General features: G+C 44.8%; 1 protein-coding gene across 1 annotated transcript in view; it reads left to right on the plus strand.

Moving 5' to 3' along the window:
• The window catches only part of si:dkey-34e4.1 (carboxyl-terminal PDZ ligand of neuronal nitric oxide synthase protein), a 40,867-nt gene that overhangs the window by 3,848 nt on the left and 19,519 nt on the right, over positions 1-17,500 (plus strand). Inside the window, exons 3-4 of the mRNA XM_056588880.1 lie at positions 16,077-16,169; positions 16,784-16,842. Of these exons, the coding sequence (XP_056444855.1) occupies positions 16,077-16,169; positions 16,784-16,842 (152 nt within the window). The remainder of the gene's footprint in view (positions 1-16,076; positions 16,170-16,783; positions 16,843-17,500) is intronic.

Genomic DNA, 17,500 nt, shown 5'->3' on the forward strand with positions numbered 1-17,500 from the left:
CATGGCTCCCTGGGCTCCGTGTCTTCAGAAAGCCGGCGCCTCCCTCCCTCCATCCGTGACTCCCAGTCAGGGCGGTGCAAGATGAAATGCTTTGTGAATGGCAGCGGCCTTCTGGGTTGTTCTCACTAGAAGATGCTACCATCACTCCGACGAGAACGGAGGAGGCTTGTATTGGCAGGCTGGGGTCTGGGAAGGGGGGCTGAGAGAGCAGGTGTAAACAGAAACACTTTAATATTGATACAGGATATCAATCCAAATGTAGAGAGGACTGTGGAGTATTTCCCCATAGATAATATGCCCATAAATTATGCATGTTAATGTAATTATGCATCTATCTAATTAAGCAAGGATCTAATTAATATGCTGGTTTCTGGGGTGAGGGTAGGGCTGCTAGATTATGGGAAAAATCATAATCACGATTATTTTGGTCAATATTGAAGTCCCGATTCATCAAACGTTATATTTTGAAAACATGTTGTATTTATTCAGCATGTCTCTCCCAAAAAACTTTGTAACTGAGAACTTTGAAATTCGCCTTAAAAAAACACACAAAATGGTCAAAAAGAATATGTTCAAATCTAAAATAATTTACAGATATGTATCCAGCTGTTCTGCCCTTTCTATAAAACATTTATAAAAATAATAATAATATTTCGAAAAACTCGATTATGTTAATTTTGTGATTGTTTGAGGATAAAATCGAAATCCCGATCAAAATTTGATTAATCACCCAGCCCTAGGTGAGGGCAAAGCACATTAATGCAGGAGCAGAGAACTCTGAAAGCCCCAGAATAATCGGTTGTATCCTTACATGCAACTAGACTTCTGTATGTTCTGTATGTAAGGACATCTATTGTGTTATTTTGTGTGTGTGACAAACAAGCATTCAGCTCATATTTTTCATTGTGTGATATATCAATCAATCCTTCTTTGTTTCTTAAAATGCATATATTTTAAGTTGACATGTTGATTGTCACGTAAACATAAACATAAACCGTCTCTCCACCTCGAATAAATCAATAGTGTTGTGACATAAACACTTGCTTCAATAGATCACAGCTGACATGAACGGCCGATTGAAGACCGTGTGTGTACGGGTGTTGCAATCAAGTCCCAATCAGACACGGGGACCGTCTAAATAACAGCTTGAGCTTCGGGCTTTGCATAACAACGACATCATCAGTATCTTCCAGGATTAAGAGAGGACTGTCGGGTAGAGAGGCGTCGGAGGGGGGGGGGGGGGGGGGGGGGGGGGGGGGGTTCCTCAGTGTCGGCAGCACCGGGCTACTTGCTGGGGGTCACGGTGTGTATGAAGGGATGAGTGCAGCTCCATAATGGGGTTCATTGTTTTCGTGTTGGGTATTCATGGTAGATTAAGGGCAGATGTACATGTGTAAAGGAGTTGACCTAGATGGGAAAGGGATTGGCACTTTGGATCTGGATTTGGAGCCTGTTAATAATAACAAAATAATAATAATAAAAAATAACAGAACTTACCATGTGTTGATTTTCCCTCCTTCAAAGCTAGGAGACATTGTAGCATTGGATGTTTCATTCTTTAGTTGGTTTATTTACATTTACATTCAGGGGTATTTAGCAGATGCTTTTATGTGCTTTTATGTGATCCGAAGCAACCTACAAAAAGTATTTTTTGTATTTATAATTATGATTTACAGAAACTGCATACTTGGTTCATACTTGGTATACTTCTGGGGGGTTTCCAGTCTCACTGGTATTGCATCGAATCGAGCGGTAGGGTCAACCACTCTAAATGTTTGTTATATTATTTGTTATGCACACAGCCAGTGGAGAAGTCCAACTCTACTTTTTATATAGTTCCCAAACACTACCATGGCCTGAGTTCATGCAAGGCCCTGCTGGTGAGGTCTCCTCTCCTTACAGCCTCTAAACCTTTCTCTCCATTGTAGCTGTGTGAGGTTAGGCTGACCTTCAATAAGAAAAACACGTGTGCTAGCCTATAATTATTAAGTTGCGTAACCTGCTTAATGAAATTCTGCTCAAATTTCAGTTGGCTCTGTTTTAAAAGTCAAGTTTGAAGGACTACGCACGCAAGAAACACAAGTTCACATAAATTAAAAGGATTTTGCTTAAACAATCCTGTGGCCTATTTTCCCCAGGACAAGGAGAAGTGCTTAAGAAAGGTCTTTCCTTTTAGTACCTTTCGCTTTATCGAGTGACCTAACGACAAGCCATTCCGGCCGTCGCCCCCGGCAACCAATTTACTTATTTTTTCTCAACTGATCTATGCTTTTTATAGGGAACACATCCGTGGTGTTTTCCTAGTGTGTGTGTGTGTGTGTGTGTGTGTCTGTGTGTGTGCGTGCATATGTGTGTATGTGTGGTGCATATACTGCAGTGTGTTTGTGTTGTAAGTGTAACCACACTAGTCCGCTAGACACACAGTGTGTTGTGGGGGTGTTCTCCTGGTAATGAGTCAGCAGAACGCTGCAGGCTGCAGGCTTCAGACTAGCCTGATAGACTGGCCTACTTGTGAGTCTGTGTGTTTGTTTTGAGTGTGTGTGGTGGGGGCGCCGGGGGGCTGTGTATAGGGGTGGATGTACTGAGTGTTGATGTGGGTTTTTATCTCAGCTCTGATCTTGCCCCAACTTGTTATTTAGAAAGCGGCAAGGTGGCCGGCAGTAGCTCAGGGGGTAGAGCGGGTTGACTGGGTTGCTAGTTCGATCCCCGGCCTAACTGAGGGTCGAGGTGTCCCTGAGCAAGATACCACACCCTGACTGCTCCTTACGAGCTGGCTGTCGCCCTGAGTGGTTGACTCCGCCGTCGGTGTGTGAATGTGTGTATGAATAGTCGTAAGTTGCTTTAAATAAAAGCAGCAGTTAAATCCCCTAAATGTAAAATATAAAAAGGTATTTCTATATGTGTATAAGGTATGTGTTCTTCCGGCCTCTCTTTCTTCAGTTGTGTTGCCATCACATGGTGTCAGTGTCTTCTGCTCCCTGCGGTCATCTTGGTGTGTGCACGATTCAGAAGGCTTTGAGGTAGTGGAGGAGGTGGATAAGGGGGTGGATGGCGTTTAGGGGTTTGGTTTTAGCCATCGAGTCATAAATACTGATTCAAAATGTCATAGGATTGTGTAATACATTTGACTCTACAACTCCATCTACAGTGTAGGCTAAATAAGTTATTATATTAGGCCTTTTAAATAACCGTATAGTCTGATTATTTAAAATAGACTGTGACAAGTAGCCCACAGAGTACTGGGGAAGCAGATTGAGCCAAAGAGGATTAAACACATAAAAAGTTTTTGAACAATTTAGAGCCAAATCCCAAATATCATGAATTTAGATGATGGGGACTTACTATGTAAAACATATGTCATGATGACATGTCTAAAGTGTCCTGAATATGAATCCCTTCAACTGCATTTAGTACTGTGGATCCCAACCATGGAGTCACAGCATTTAACCACGTGTTAGTCAAATGAAATGAAGAACCCTGACAGACCGTTAAGATCATTGTGTTTCATTTTGAGGACATTAGAACTTGTTGTAAGAAGCTATCCCACTGTGGCTGTTATAAAAATCGTATTTTTACGCCCGCGGTTGTAATACAACATAAACAAATGGATATCTTGGCTGTAAATTCTGTTATAAAATTTCCCTTGGGGCCGCTGTTTCCTAAGCCAAGTACCCTGTTAAGGAATCGCTAAAAGACTAAAAGATTAAGTCATGCTAGGAGCGCAAAGCCAAAGCCGTAGGAGTCAATAAGATACAAGAGGATAAGGCTGCACTGCCATGTACTGGGTGGGTCGTTTGGCAGGTTATTACTTCTCACTACTGCAGTCCTCCTTTTTGGTCACTAATGAGCTTCGCAGGTAAGGTCCTCTGGTAAACAACGGATAACAGTGGGACTCAAACCCCCTACCCACCACACAACCCTGACTAGGTTCTGCTTCATGCATTTTTTATTTTTAATTAACAATGTATTGGCCTACATTTAAGAATACATTTTTAACGATGCAGCGAACAATAGGGGAGTTAATTATAAACAGGAAGGAGTAAAAGAGCATGCAGTGCAGAATTGAAATACAGCATGTGACACCTTCCTGGTTAACCCCTTGCTGCCCGGACTAGAGCAGAGCTCCGCGGGCCAGACCGCCTCGGCTCAGCCAGGGATTTAGACTCCTCAGCCAATGAGCAAGCTCTTCTCTGTGGGGCTTTAATACATCTTTCGAGGGGCTTTTTGGGGTCGTATTTGCATGGAAGGGACAGCTGGCGGCCCCAATCCGTGCCACTCATGCCCACACAGCCCCACCACCATCACCACCACCACCACAACTACCACCACCCAGGAAGTGTCTGGTCAGAGCCTATTGTCACGGTCTCCTGAGTCATTGTTGGCGATTCCTTTTGAGATATTTTTGGGTTCCTTGTTTTTTTAATTGGTCTCTAGTTTGTCGCAAAATCACAAAAAGTGTAGTCAGTTGGAACAGTATTTTCAGCATTGAAGAAGGAATGCACACACACACACACACACACTTTAAATGCTGTTACCCAGACCCTATTCATTTGGTTTCATATCCTGTAACGATGGCTTATCTGAAACTTACTTTTCACCTCCATCAAAGAAGCTATAGCAATTATTCTCCTTTATTACCGCTTGTTGTGTGTCTATGTGTGTGCGTTCTGGTGTGTGTGATCGTTCTGGCGCTGTCTCAATCCAGATAAATAGCCCTGTCCTGTTTCAGCAGAAAGTGTAGCTTAACAGTCCAAACAGTAATCTACCGATGGAACTTGCTTTACAAAGTTGCACAATGATGTTACAGACTTGTGTTCCGTCACACCGGAGTAGGTTGGTTCTGTGTGTGACGGTTGGGTTATTATTCTCTACATTTCCCCAGGGCCCATGGCCACTCCATGACACAAAGTACCTTCTTCATGGCTTCCTGCTTCATGCCTGATGTGTTATCACACTTTTTCCCCCTTAAATGTTCATAGCCAAATGTTGTGCAAACAAAAAATGAAAATAATTAATTAGAGGAATTCTATCTATCTGGAGTTTCTTTACCAACATATGTATGGCGAAAAAAAGGCCAAAGGCCTTCTTAACAGTGTGTGCTCCTCTACCTACCAACATGTATCAGATGTTATTTTACAGAAGGCACCTTCTTAACAGTGTGTGCTACTCTCCCTACCAACATGTATTAGATGTTATCATACAGAAGGCACCTTCTTAACAGTGTGTGCTCCTCTTCCTACCAACATGTATCAGATGTTATCATGCAGAAGGCACCTTCTTAACAGTGTGTGCTCCTCTTCCTACCAACATGTATCAGATGTTATCATGCAGAAGGCACCTTCTTAACAGTGTGTGCTCCTCTTCCTAACAACATGTATCAGATGTTATCATGCAGAAGGCACCTTCTTAACAGTGTGTGCTACTTCTCCGTTTGCCGTCTCACCATTGCACTGCCCGGCGCCTCTGGTCCTTCTTTTGTGTTGTTCCCCGGTGTCCCGTGTGGCCCTTTCCCGGGCAGCCCCCGAGACACCACTCCGGGACGGCCCGTCCTCTCCCTGCACCGTCACCGGGGTGCTCAAGCGCACGGCTCAATCTATCCGTGAACGCACACAGAACACTTAGCGAGCCGGCCGCCGCAGCCCCCTCTGCAGACACTCCCCCTCTCCCCCCAGCAAAGGACCTCCTCACCGCTGTGCCCAGAGGACTCCCCCTGGGGGGGCTTTGTGTGTGGTTGAGTCGGGCTCGTTGGGGTCCAAGCCACGCCAAGTAGGCTTGGTTCAGTAGTTTGATTAAGATAAGTAGAATTTAAAGTAAGAAAATGGAAGGGATTGAAATGATCTTGCATTTACATTCAGGGTATTTAGCAGATGCTTTTATCCACAGCGATAAAAAACGGTTAATACACACCGACGGCGGAGTCAACCACGCAAGGCGACAGCCAGCTCGTCAGGATCAGTCAGGGTGAGGCGTCTCAGCTCAGGCACACCGCGACACTCGCTAGGAGTTCAACCTGTTTTACCTCCTGAGCTAGGCCAACCGATCTTCAGATGTTTCTAAGAAGGAGCTTTGCAAATATAGAGCGTGGTGTGTAAAAACCTCAACGTGATCTGAACCTGATATCAGACGGAGGTTGAACCTCAATGCAGGGAAAGCAATAGCAGGAGGAGGAGCGCAGTGTCAGAGAGCTTTCATGGTGCCATGAGGTTCTACCGGCGGTCGGAGCTAATTCATTTTTAATGTGCAAATGAAGTGACTATATTTGATCTCGGCGGTGCTTTAGTGAGTTGAAAGACCATTTATCCCTGTGATCAGTGTAACAAGTGGGCTTCCTGTCATCCCCGTGGTGTGGTGACATATCGGCACAGTTTGATCTTTATTATTAAAGCTGAACGTACCTGATAGTACAATCAGTCTTGGTAATGGCATTCATTTATCAGCAGGAGTCGCAGTCGAATCAGCCTCTGTATCAGCATCTGTATCAGAGCCACTCACAGAGGTGTTCTGTGTAACATTTTACAATTTAAAAAAAGATTTAGAAATGTTATCCCGAATCCACATGCCAACGTGGTGGTGCCTTCTTGAAATGCATTTATGTTATTAATTTTTAACGATAGTTGAATAGAAGCCAACATCTCGTCCACACATTTCAGAGGCAATCTTTGTGTTCATTCGTGGAAGCCTTTTCTGCTCTGAGCATTGGTCTTTTGCAGTTTATTGAACCTTTAGTTAAATGTACCCTTGCTGTCTCCAATAAAAGAGCATCCCTGCCAGTTGCATTATCTCTTTAAGTTGTTGAGTGCGGCTATCATCTTTATGCCAAGATGTCAACCCATGATAGCCATTGAAGCAATGACATTAGGCATAGGCCATAGTTGTTCAAATATTCCATCAGCGAGTTAAGGTTGAAGGAACACATTGTACACATTGCCACATGTCCAAAACCACACGCATATTTACACATCACTGTTGCTTGCTCTTTATAGTAGGTAACCATTACTTGCTTCCGCAACCTTATCTTTTTCACCAGCTAAACAAACAACAAACCGCGAGACATGTTTCTGGGCCAAGGCCAAGGTCATCTCAATGTCTCAATCAGAGGTTCTCAAGCACCACCGGGATGGACACATGTATACAGAGACGTGCACTTCTGTCATACCACTTTTTATCGGCTCATTCAAAGAGGAATTAACCCAAAAAATAAATGTTGAAAAATATTCATGAAAATGTATTGAAAACTAAAAGTCCAAACCTGGGAAAATTAGGTTTACTGAACCTATTTCCTTAAATAAGCCTTAAACATATTATTATTGGTTTTCTTGTGCTTTACATGACGTTATGTGACATTGGTGTTGTTTGTGTTGAAACAACAAGAACTAAAATTAACGAAGGCATCTTCACTATAACTGCATGGATACATGGGAGAGAAGGCATGCTATGCTACACTATCTTCTCACTATCTCACAGTCCTACTCAATTTTATCTGATAATATGGTGAAATAACGTGGTAACAGCACACATTTCTCACCAGGACATCAGCAGCAACAGTTAGGTTTTGTTTTACTGAATGCCGAGGACTGGGTCTTAGTTCAATCATGTGAAAGTGTTCCCACATTTTTCCCTGAGACAATGCCCTGGGTACCTAAGAAGGTCTCTCCTCAAGTTTACCCAGGGCCTGTTGGACATCTGTTGGGGTTTGCAGCCCTCAACACTCATCTCTTTGTATCCTCCCGTGAGGAAGAAAGGGAAAATTCCTCAAACTCCCAAATCCTAAGAATTGTAATGAAGTGGTTGCTAAGATACAATCTATAGGGGCCATTGTTGGGTTCTGTATGGATTCCGTGGTGCTACTTGGGGGCATCAACGACCCACAATGCACCCCGCATTCCACTGCTTTTCTACTAGCATCAAAAAGGGGGATTTTTGGTTGGTTTGTCATTTCTGAAAATACATCTTTTTTTTTTTTCTTGGAAAGTACAAATTCTCTCCAAAAACGATTAGCATATAATGAACAAGATTGTTTCTTTGGTCAGCTTGCTATTTGCAGTCATTTTGCCCCTAACTAAATTATATCAAAGATATATTTTTTTATTAACTTACAGTTTTATTATTGCATTATTTTTTGTATTTGTACTATGTCTTGTACCATCGTTCCTAATAAGTCCGAATGGACATCAGAATATTAGCGATAAGCAGCTATGGATTGCGTGTTGCACTAATATCGCCCTCAAGTCCAACTCCAGTATTTAAGCATTTCTGAGGAGCTCTGCTTTTAGCCAAACCTGAATAATTCAATGCAATATAGATGTAGTTTCACCTGAATGTCCAACATTTCTAGCTGTTATATGAACTGAACTTGGCCAAAGTGTATTAAAGGTATTAAAGGTTTAGAGCTATTATTCAAGTGTAATTTGTTAGAAATGGCATGGCCATCCATCAGCTATTAGTTAGTGGAGATGTGGAGATGGCTGTTTCTAGTTGACTGCGCCTGCCTCTGTGTGAGACAATTTGGATTTTAGACAGCTCCTTGTTCATTTCTGACCAATCAGGACATCTCTTCCCTGATTGGTTTGGAGAATGGATCCGGCCTGTCAATCACAGGCATGTGTGGTGTGCCACTCAATGGCGGAGAAACGTAGAACGGGACGGAGCAGAGAGGGAGGGGACGTAGTTATGGTGGATTGCTGTCAAGTTTCTGACAAATGCTTGTTGTAAGTCACCTTGGATAAAAGCGTTTGCTTGATGCCTTAAATGTAAAACAGTGCTCTCTTCGGCTATCTCTCTTCACAACTCTCGAATCTGACCTACAGCACATTAAAGTATCTTGGAAACGTTGGTAACAAAGTGACAGAGGTACAGACTCATCTGAATTGGAGTCGGGGAAACATGAACCAGACATTGAGATTTGGTTTGTGTTGCCCTGCAATTGGTGACTCTGGGTTTTGTTGAAGAAGTGGAGCCTGAGCAAGCCATGAAGCCAATAACACAGAAAATCAGTTAATATAACAAATGTAGATTTGACCTCAACACTACAACTAAGCCTATACGCTTTTCTCGATAATGAGTTCTTTTGATTTGATTTATTTTCAAGTTTCTATCACTATATAGGCCATTGTTGTTGTCTGATGTACATCAAAAGAGACGCCCAACACTCTACTAGCCCAACCGCTGAACGCCTGCATACCCAGAGGATCTATGCTAATTCATAATTTATCAGTTGGCCAAGCTCAGATAAAATTAATTAAAACCGTTAGATATGCATCTCGCTCATTACTTGTATTAATGGAAAATCATCCATCAACAGTGAACTTGTACGAATATGAATGTGACCTCCAGACATGTTTAGTGAATATTTGAGTGAATTTAATGAATGTAAATTCATTAAGTCTGTTGACTAGTCTGACAAATCTACTCTGACCACCTATTACGTTAAAAAAAGGGTTTAGCGTCAGGTGTCTGTAAACTGTTAATATTGTGTGTTATAATATTTTGTGCTGTATTCTCTAAACCAGTTGTATATGTTTCAAGGCACAAGTTCTGTGTGTGCCGGTGCGATGCCGCAGGCGTAACGGTAATATGCTTTGTCAGTGCCGCTATTTAAACCTCCTAACATTGTCTTGCATGATTAAAACGTTTAAAGCGCGTCTCTGAACCTTATCTCTGCCAGGAGCCAAAGGGCATGAAGCGTGTCCCTCTCATTATTTTATTCACCAAAACAACAGCAATGCAAGTCCATTACAAGCTGAATATTTCAAAGCAGTGTGCTCTCAGGCAGGGGAAATATGAAATGTTCATCACTGAGTGAGGCTGCAGCATGCGGGGATGGATGGTGGCTGAAATGAGTCTGGTCCAGCCTTGGTGTCCCTTGCCACCGTAAGAGAGACTGATAGAAGTGTGTCTGGTGGTGTCTCGCTGTTGAACTAAATTAAACACATGACCTGGGTCAGGTGATGGGATTTACATTTTTCTAAAGTGATTTCAGATATTCAGTATCACAATTATCACTATTCTTAAAACCTAGGTCCTTTCGCATTTTCTATTATCATTATTAAGATGAAATCCCTTGCTTTTCTTGACTATTACTATATTATGACTTGCTCCTCAGCAACATCTAGCCGCCCGATTTCATGCTTTTGACTATTCCGTATTCATTGTGCTTTTTTATTCAATTCAATGACACAGAAGCAAAAAACAAATTAATAAAACAACCAAACTGCAATAATGCAAAATGCATATGGCAACATTAATTATGCTCGGTAACACTAGGGCTAATATTGTTTTGTAATTGCGCAATTTATGCTAGCAAGTCAACAGCCCTGACAAGTAGAGACTCATTTGCAGCGCTGTATGGCCACGCTGTTGCCCAACACACACAAAAGGATATTTCCTCAAATGTGTTAAAATCTAGGAGGGCAGGTATCCACCTGTCTTCAACTGATCATGTCATCAGATTATAGTTGGATCTTTTGCCTAATACTCTTTCAATAGTATTTTTGCCTCCCTGTCTCCTCTCTTCTCCCTCCTTGCTCTATTTGCCTCTACATGTCTTCCCTTCCATCTCCCTCTTGTGCTCTGCTGCTTTCCTACTTCTCCTCTTCTCTCCTCTCCTCATTCTCGTATATTCTCTTCTCTCTCATTGCCTCCCCACTCCTTTTCTCTCCTCTCCTCTCTCCTCTGCTTCTCATCTCCTCACCTCCCTCTCCCCTCTCCTCTCCTCCCTCTTGCTCGTATATTCTCTTTGCTCTCCTCCCCCCTCCTCTCCTCTCCACCCATCTCCTCTCCTCTGATGACCTCTCACAATGCTACTTTCCCTGTCCTGCTTAGTCTTCTCCTACAGCTGTCCCATCTCATCCAGCTGTTTTAAATCTAGTGTCTTCATCTCTAGCCCCGGCTGACATCCAGCTTTTTACAATCTGCTATCTTCATCTGTAGCCCAGGCAGATCTCCTGATCTCCTGAGAGGATAAAATGCCCCTCAGTTAGGCTAAGATGGTGGAGTTGCTGCAGGAGGTGCTGGAGGTGGTGGTGGTGGGAAGTTGCACACCTTAAAGGCCTACGTGCAGGTTAACTGGAAGTTTTGATTAATGTGTACATAAAGCACTCAAAGTATGTGTATCATTTATAAAATGTCTCCAAAATACTGTTAAAGTCCAGTTTTTGGCGATTTTGGCAGTAACGGTTGTTTTCTAAGCCATTCGGCGATGACGTCACGTTGGTCGTCAAGTCCAATATAATTCTTGATTACTATAGTTGTTGTTGTCTGGGATGTCTTTCACGCCGGCTCAGGCGTCAGAGCTGCCCACGCCCCTTTCCAGTTATTTCAGTGCGCTTGGCCTGAACTTGGAGACAGCATGTTGAAAGCCAATACCAACATCGCCTCCGGACCCCTGGTGGATCTGATCGCTGCCATGCGTTCACTAGCCGTCATTCCGGTCGCCACATGTGTCCTGCGCACCGAGCTGCTTCAGTTGCACCAGGAACGTGATGAAGCATTCCGTGCCTTCCCCGCCAGGGTGCGGGGGAAGGCGGAGACATGTGCCTATATTGCGATATGCGAGTGTGGCAAGGATGAAGATTATACCGACCACATTATCCATGATGTTCTGATCAATGGGATTTAGGACTCTAGACTAGACGGCGTGAGACACTGGGGATGCCTGACATTCTGACGGAACCAGTGAACTATGTAATTGCAGACGTTGAAAACAAGGAAATGGCCCGCAATGCTCTCCCGTCTTCCACTCTGTCAGCCATGTCATCATTCCGGCGCCTACAGAAAAATCCACAGACGAGCCCCGCCACGACACCAGCCCCAACAGACAGGGCTAGGCAGGCCTCGTGCCCGGGCTGTTAAAGCACCTTTAAGGTCTTCACGGAGGGTTCTCGCGGTTGGAATACGAAGCCCCACCAGGTTCGTGTCGGCTGCTATAGGGCCCGCCGACAGCAGAGGCGACAACAGCCATCAACCAACAGTCAGCAGGCTGCCATGAAATCGGTGCAGATCTCCCAGATTTCATCGGTTCAACTCAGAGTACGCCCTGGCCGACACTGCGGGGGCCGTCGCCGCGCTCGGACGACACACAGCACTGTCAGTAGTCCCACACCCATCAGGCTCGGGCACAACATTTTCTCCAGGGGTGAATGGAGGCGGGCCAAGCTGAGAGACCACCCCCGATCTTAATCACTATCTCGGTTGACAGGTCAGTCGGACCGCGGGACAGCATCAATCAATGAGGCTCGGATGATGGAGTGAACATATCCGCCATTGCAGACACTGGCGCACAATCTGATCTTTGGTCTCTAGAGGTGTTCCTCGCCTGCGGATTCTCGCGTGATGACCTGCGTCCTGTCAATCTTAGCCTGTCAGCAGCCAACCGCTCCCCCATATCCATTGAGGGAGCATTCTTCGCTAGGTTCTCAACAGCCCCCAGCGACAGTGGTGTTACGTCCTGCGGCTCAATAGTGTACGTGAGCAGCTCGGTTCGGGCAATTTACCTCTCCTACGAGTCGTTGCTTAACCTCTGCCTTTTCCCTGCGGACTTCCCATCGAGTAACAGGACCCAGAGACGAGAATGGCCCTGGCGCTCGTGTCACACCGATCAAGCCCTTGTATGTGAATGCTACGAGGTCTGCCTACAGGGGCTGCATTAGACCAAAGTAATCCCCAGGACGCTCAGTGCTCATGCCCCAAGTGTACAGCCCCTCCTCCACGGCCTCAGGCAATGCCGCTACCCTGCACACCGGAGAACAACGGCCGGATGAGAGATTGGCTACTAGAGAGATACTCCTCATCTACATTCAACACTTGCCCTCATCAAGCTTTGCCTTGCATGGAGTGGCCAACCATCGAGATGCACTTGGACCCAGCAGCCACGCGAAAGGCATGCCACACTGTGGCCATTGTGCCTCTGCACTGGCAGCAAAGAGTCTACGACGACCTCCTTCGGGACGAAGCCCTTGGAGTCATTAAACGTGTGCCATACGGCGAACCAGTGACATGGTGCCATCGTATGGTAGTCACAAGGAAGCACGACGGCTCCCCACGCAGGACCGTGGATCTCTCACCTCTCAACAAGTTCTGCCAACGTGAAACCTTCGCCACTGAATCCCCATTCCACCTTGCACGTCGCATCCCGGGGGACACCTGGAAAACTGTCACGGACTCCTGGAACGGCTACGGCATAGTGTGCCCCTGCGTGTATCGGATCGTTGTCTGACCACCTTTATCACGCCCTTCAGCCGCTGGTGCTACGCAGGGCGCCGCAAGGTTTCCTGTCATCTGGGGACGGCTACAACCGTCGTTTTGACGCTGTCCTCTCGGACTTCGAGCGCAAAGAACGTTGTGTGGATGACACTGTCCACTATGACACTGACCTAGAGCATCACTGGTGGAGGACCATCGACTTCCTGATACGTGTCGGCCAGTCGGGCATTGTGTTGAACCCAGATAAGTTTCAATTTGCGGAGAGGAGTGTCGATTTTGCTGGGTTCAGGGTGTCGCTACCATTGAGCCCAGACAGATATCAGAAGCTGGTTTGGCCTTGTCAATCAGGTGGCGAACTACGCCCAGTTGCGCGACACTATGGCGCTATTCAGGCCATTCCTCAGCCCACGCTGCAAATTCTCGTGGTCCCCTGAACTGGAGGAAACCTTCCAGGCGTCCAAACAAGCCATAATTGGGGCCATCCTCGAGGGCGTGGAGATCTACGACATGTGGAGGCGCACCTGCCTCCGCCCTGACTGGTCCAGGCGTGGCATTGGCTACTTCCTGCTCCAACAACATTGTAGCTGCACTTCTGGCATGCCTGACTGTTGCCCAGGAGGATGGCGGATCACCCTCGCCGGTTCACGGTTCCTATCGTCAGCGGAGCAACGCTATGCTGCCATCGAATGAGAGGCCCTGGCCGTGGCCTGTGACCTGGAGCAGACACGGTATTTCACGCAAGGATGTGACAACCTCTTCGTAGTCACAGACCATAAGCCCCTTGTGAGATCTTCGGCGACCGCACGCTGGATGAGATAACAAACTCACGCCTGTTCAGACTCAAGCAGCGTACCCTCCCATGGCACTATGATATTGTGTACCTGCCTGGCAAGAGCAACCATGCCGCTGATGCGACTTCGAGGCATCCTTCCCTCTCGGGCTCTGCAAACGGCCTCTCATCTAACGATGCTTCCGGGAAACGGGGCCCAGGACTAGCTGGCTCCGCAAGGCATATAATAGAACATATTTAATTATCTTTTTATCTGTCTATCTATCTCACCATCTATCTATCTATCAACGCATGTGTCTAGTTTTAATGTGATGTATTTTGTGTATGTCCAGTCAGACTTGTTGTCTCCCTTGTTCTGTGTGGTCTTGTAGGCTATACTGTGTGAGCCGAATCACCTAAATGAATTCCCGACGATTTGTGTCGTTTGGTATTGATAAAGACTTGACTAGGCTATCTATCTATCTAGGCTATTAATTAACAATTATTCGCCGAAGGCGAAGTGAATAGTGGGGAATAGCCCCCGAGACCAAAGGTCAAGGGGGCTATTCACTGACCCTGAGGTGAATGAGGTGAATAATTGTTAATTAAATGTTTTATATTACACGTGAACACTAGTAATAAACAAGATAGCAATTTTTGCCGGTATTTATTTGTTTTTATTAGCGGTTTATTTGTCGTTATTAGCGGACATTTTGCGATGAAAAAAATATCGAGTTTGAGATGTCAATCATGGGATATTGCCCAATATCCCGAGATAGTGAACCAATCAAATCGCAACATTTTAGGAGGTTCACGTTTAGCATATACTAACTATATATAATATCTATGTAACTGTATAATCTGCTGAACACTCTCTACTAGTCTCTACTCTCTAGAGACTAGAGACTCTAAGGGTCACAATGCCGCTTTGGTCCGTGTCTCCCCAACGTGACGTCATGCAATGCATTCTGGGGGAAATGAGAATCAATAACTATTTTTTATTTTTCTTTGGCTGTAGTTATTATAGCCTTCTCTACGTTTTTTGCAATGCGTTTGTGTGTGTGTGGTGTGTCACTCAATACATTTAATAAATACATGGCACAAAATAACTACATGAATGAAATGACAAACAGAGCAGCAGTGCACTAAATTGATTTAGGCTGTTGACATTTGATCAAATGATGCTTCAGCAGCCTATCCCAGGCCAGGATTAAGCTGGTAAATGAGATTGAACTGATCAGTGGATGGATGCCTTTTTTTGGATATCAGATTGAAACTGAAAGTATTATCTAAAAAATACAAGTGCAGACATGCATGGATTTCTCGATAATGACATTCATTTTAAGTAACGGATGCTTTCCAAGCGTAACCCTGCCTGAATTTCAATTCATATTTGGCTAGACATGGCCCTAAATTTGGTGCAGATTTGGAATGTACCGCATGGGCTTGATGACAGGAAACATCGATCATGATCACTGTGTCAGAGTGAGTCCTTTGCCATCGCTTCTTTGTCTATAAGTGGGTAATGAAAAAGTATCTTTTAAGACATTGATTGGCAGGGGCTAGGATTGGATAACTGTACTGCTGTGCTGCAGTTAAGTTCCTCCTATGAGGACTCATACAGTCTCCTGTCACTGGGCAGGTGTGTGCAGTGCTATCATTCTGTGGTCCTACAAGGACGTATGGTAACCCTGAAATCCATGAATGAGAGGAGTATGGATGCTGTGTGGGCTTTCATGCGTGCCGAGGCTCGCATGGGAAAGTGTGCTTGAAAGTGTTGTCATATTTCATGCATGAATACGGTATCTTTGCATGCATGGTTAGAGGTTTAGTAATTAGAGGAAAGTGGTGTTCACCACCCCCACCGTATACAGTCTAACGTCTACATTTAGAACCACTGCATTTCAACCACTTAGTCTCCTGCGGGACCTCTGACTGTTTACTGATCTAATGTTCTCCATCCTGTGATCCTTATTGTTCTAATGTTCTCCATCCTGTGTTCCTTACTGATCTAATGTTCTCCATCCTGTGGTCCTTATTGGTATAATGTTCTCCATCCTGTGTTCCTTACTGATCTAATGTTCTCCATCATTGTGTTCCTCTCTAGTATGAGTTCAAGGCCAAGAACATCAAGAAGAAGAAAGTGAGCATCGTGGTGTCTGTGGATGGGGTCAAAGTGTTGATGAGGAAAAAGCAGAAGGTACGTTGTCAGACCACGTTGAGCCTGTTCTAGAGGGGTGGGAACTGGCACAATAGGATGTTACGTTTTACATTATGAATGCTGGAGTTTGGGAATTAAAGATCACATTCATTTTTAAAGTAATGTGGCCGAACAAAACAGAAAATTGTTGATGCAGGTTGACTATCGGCGAAGACATTTTAGTGCCCTCTTTAGGACGGTATCATTATTTAGCTTCCAGTGAAATTTTGTTAAAGTTTCTGGCTTACATTTTTTTTAACTTGTTAAGTCACCCTAGCTCAAAAATATTGCGAATGCAAAGAATCCAGATTCTCACATAAATGTATTTATTCCCCCATCCCTACTTTTCATGCCTTCAACAGAACATATCATGAGCTTTCCACTTTCAACCATGAGCAGACTGTATTAGTAGGGCTTAAGATCCGACAGACCCATTAGACACGCTTAAGTGTGATCCCACATACAACATAAATACTTTTTACAGATACAATATAAGATACATTAGATCAGTTATTCCAATATGAAATATTTTCAACTTTTAATAAAATAACTTCACCTCCTTGAACCCCTTGTACCTCAATGTCTTTGAGTCCTCTCTCTTCTCCATCCCACAGAGGAAGGAGTGGACCTGGGATGAGGGAAAGATGCTCATCATGCAGGATCCTATATACAGGTACAGAGCCTTTTCTTAACCCCCACATGTCTCCTGTTCCCCACGTCTCCTTCTGCCACACGTTGAGGCTCACGGCGCGCTCGCTGCCTTAATGCACGGCCGTGTCGAGTGTGGTTAACCTCAGATAACCACGTCGCCCCTGAATTATCCATAGCGTGCGTTGGAAGTGCACGTATGATGTGAGGGTTTGAGGGGTCTGATAGTCCAGGGACCAGCCTGCTCCATCGACCGTGTTCGTTCTCCTCACCTTGCGGCCAAAGCGCTGCATTTTTTAACTCGCATCCATTTTTCAGTAAGACAGAGCTTCAGTGTCAAAGGAAGTGGTTTGTACCTTTTTTGTACCATTTCTCACTTCAGTCTCAAATGACAGCAGGGAACGCGTTTATTGATCAACACAACCATAACAGAAACCAAAAGCTGTCAGAGTTCTCTGCCCGAGATATGAAGCTACATTTGCTGATATAAGTTTGTTTGGAATTTAGCACTTTTTTTCTTCCCCTGAAGTCAGAGACGGATGATGTAATAATTGAATAGAAGGGCCTGAGGCGCTGTGTTTAATTTGGAAAATGGAACGCGGCGCAGTGCAGGCATTGCAATTTTTTGCGAGCCGGCAGTCTGTCATCCCCTGACACTCTGTACCTCCGTCACCACCACCTCC

This window comes from Gadus chalcogrammus, chromosome 4, assembly GCF_026213295.1.
Source record: "Gadus chalcogrammus isolate NIFS_2021 chromosome 4, NIFS_Gcha_1.0, whole genome shotgun sequence".
Lineage (NCBI taxonomy): Eukaryota > Metazoa > Chordata > Actinopteri > Gadiformes > Gadidae > Gadus > Gadus chalcogrammus.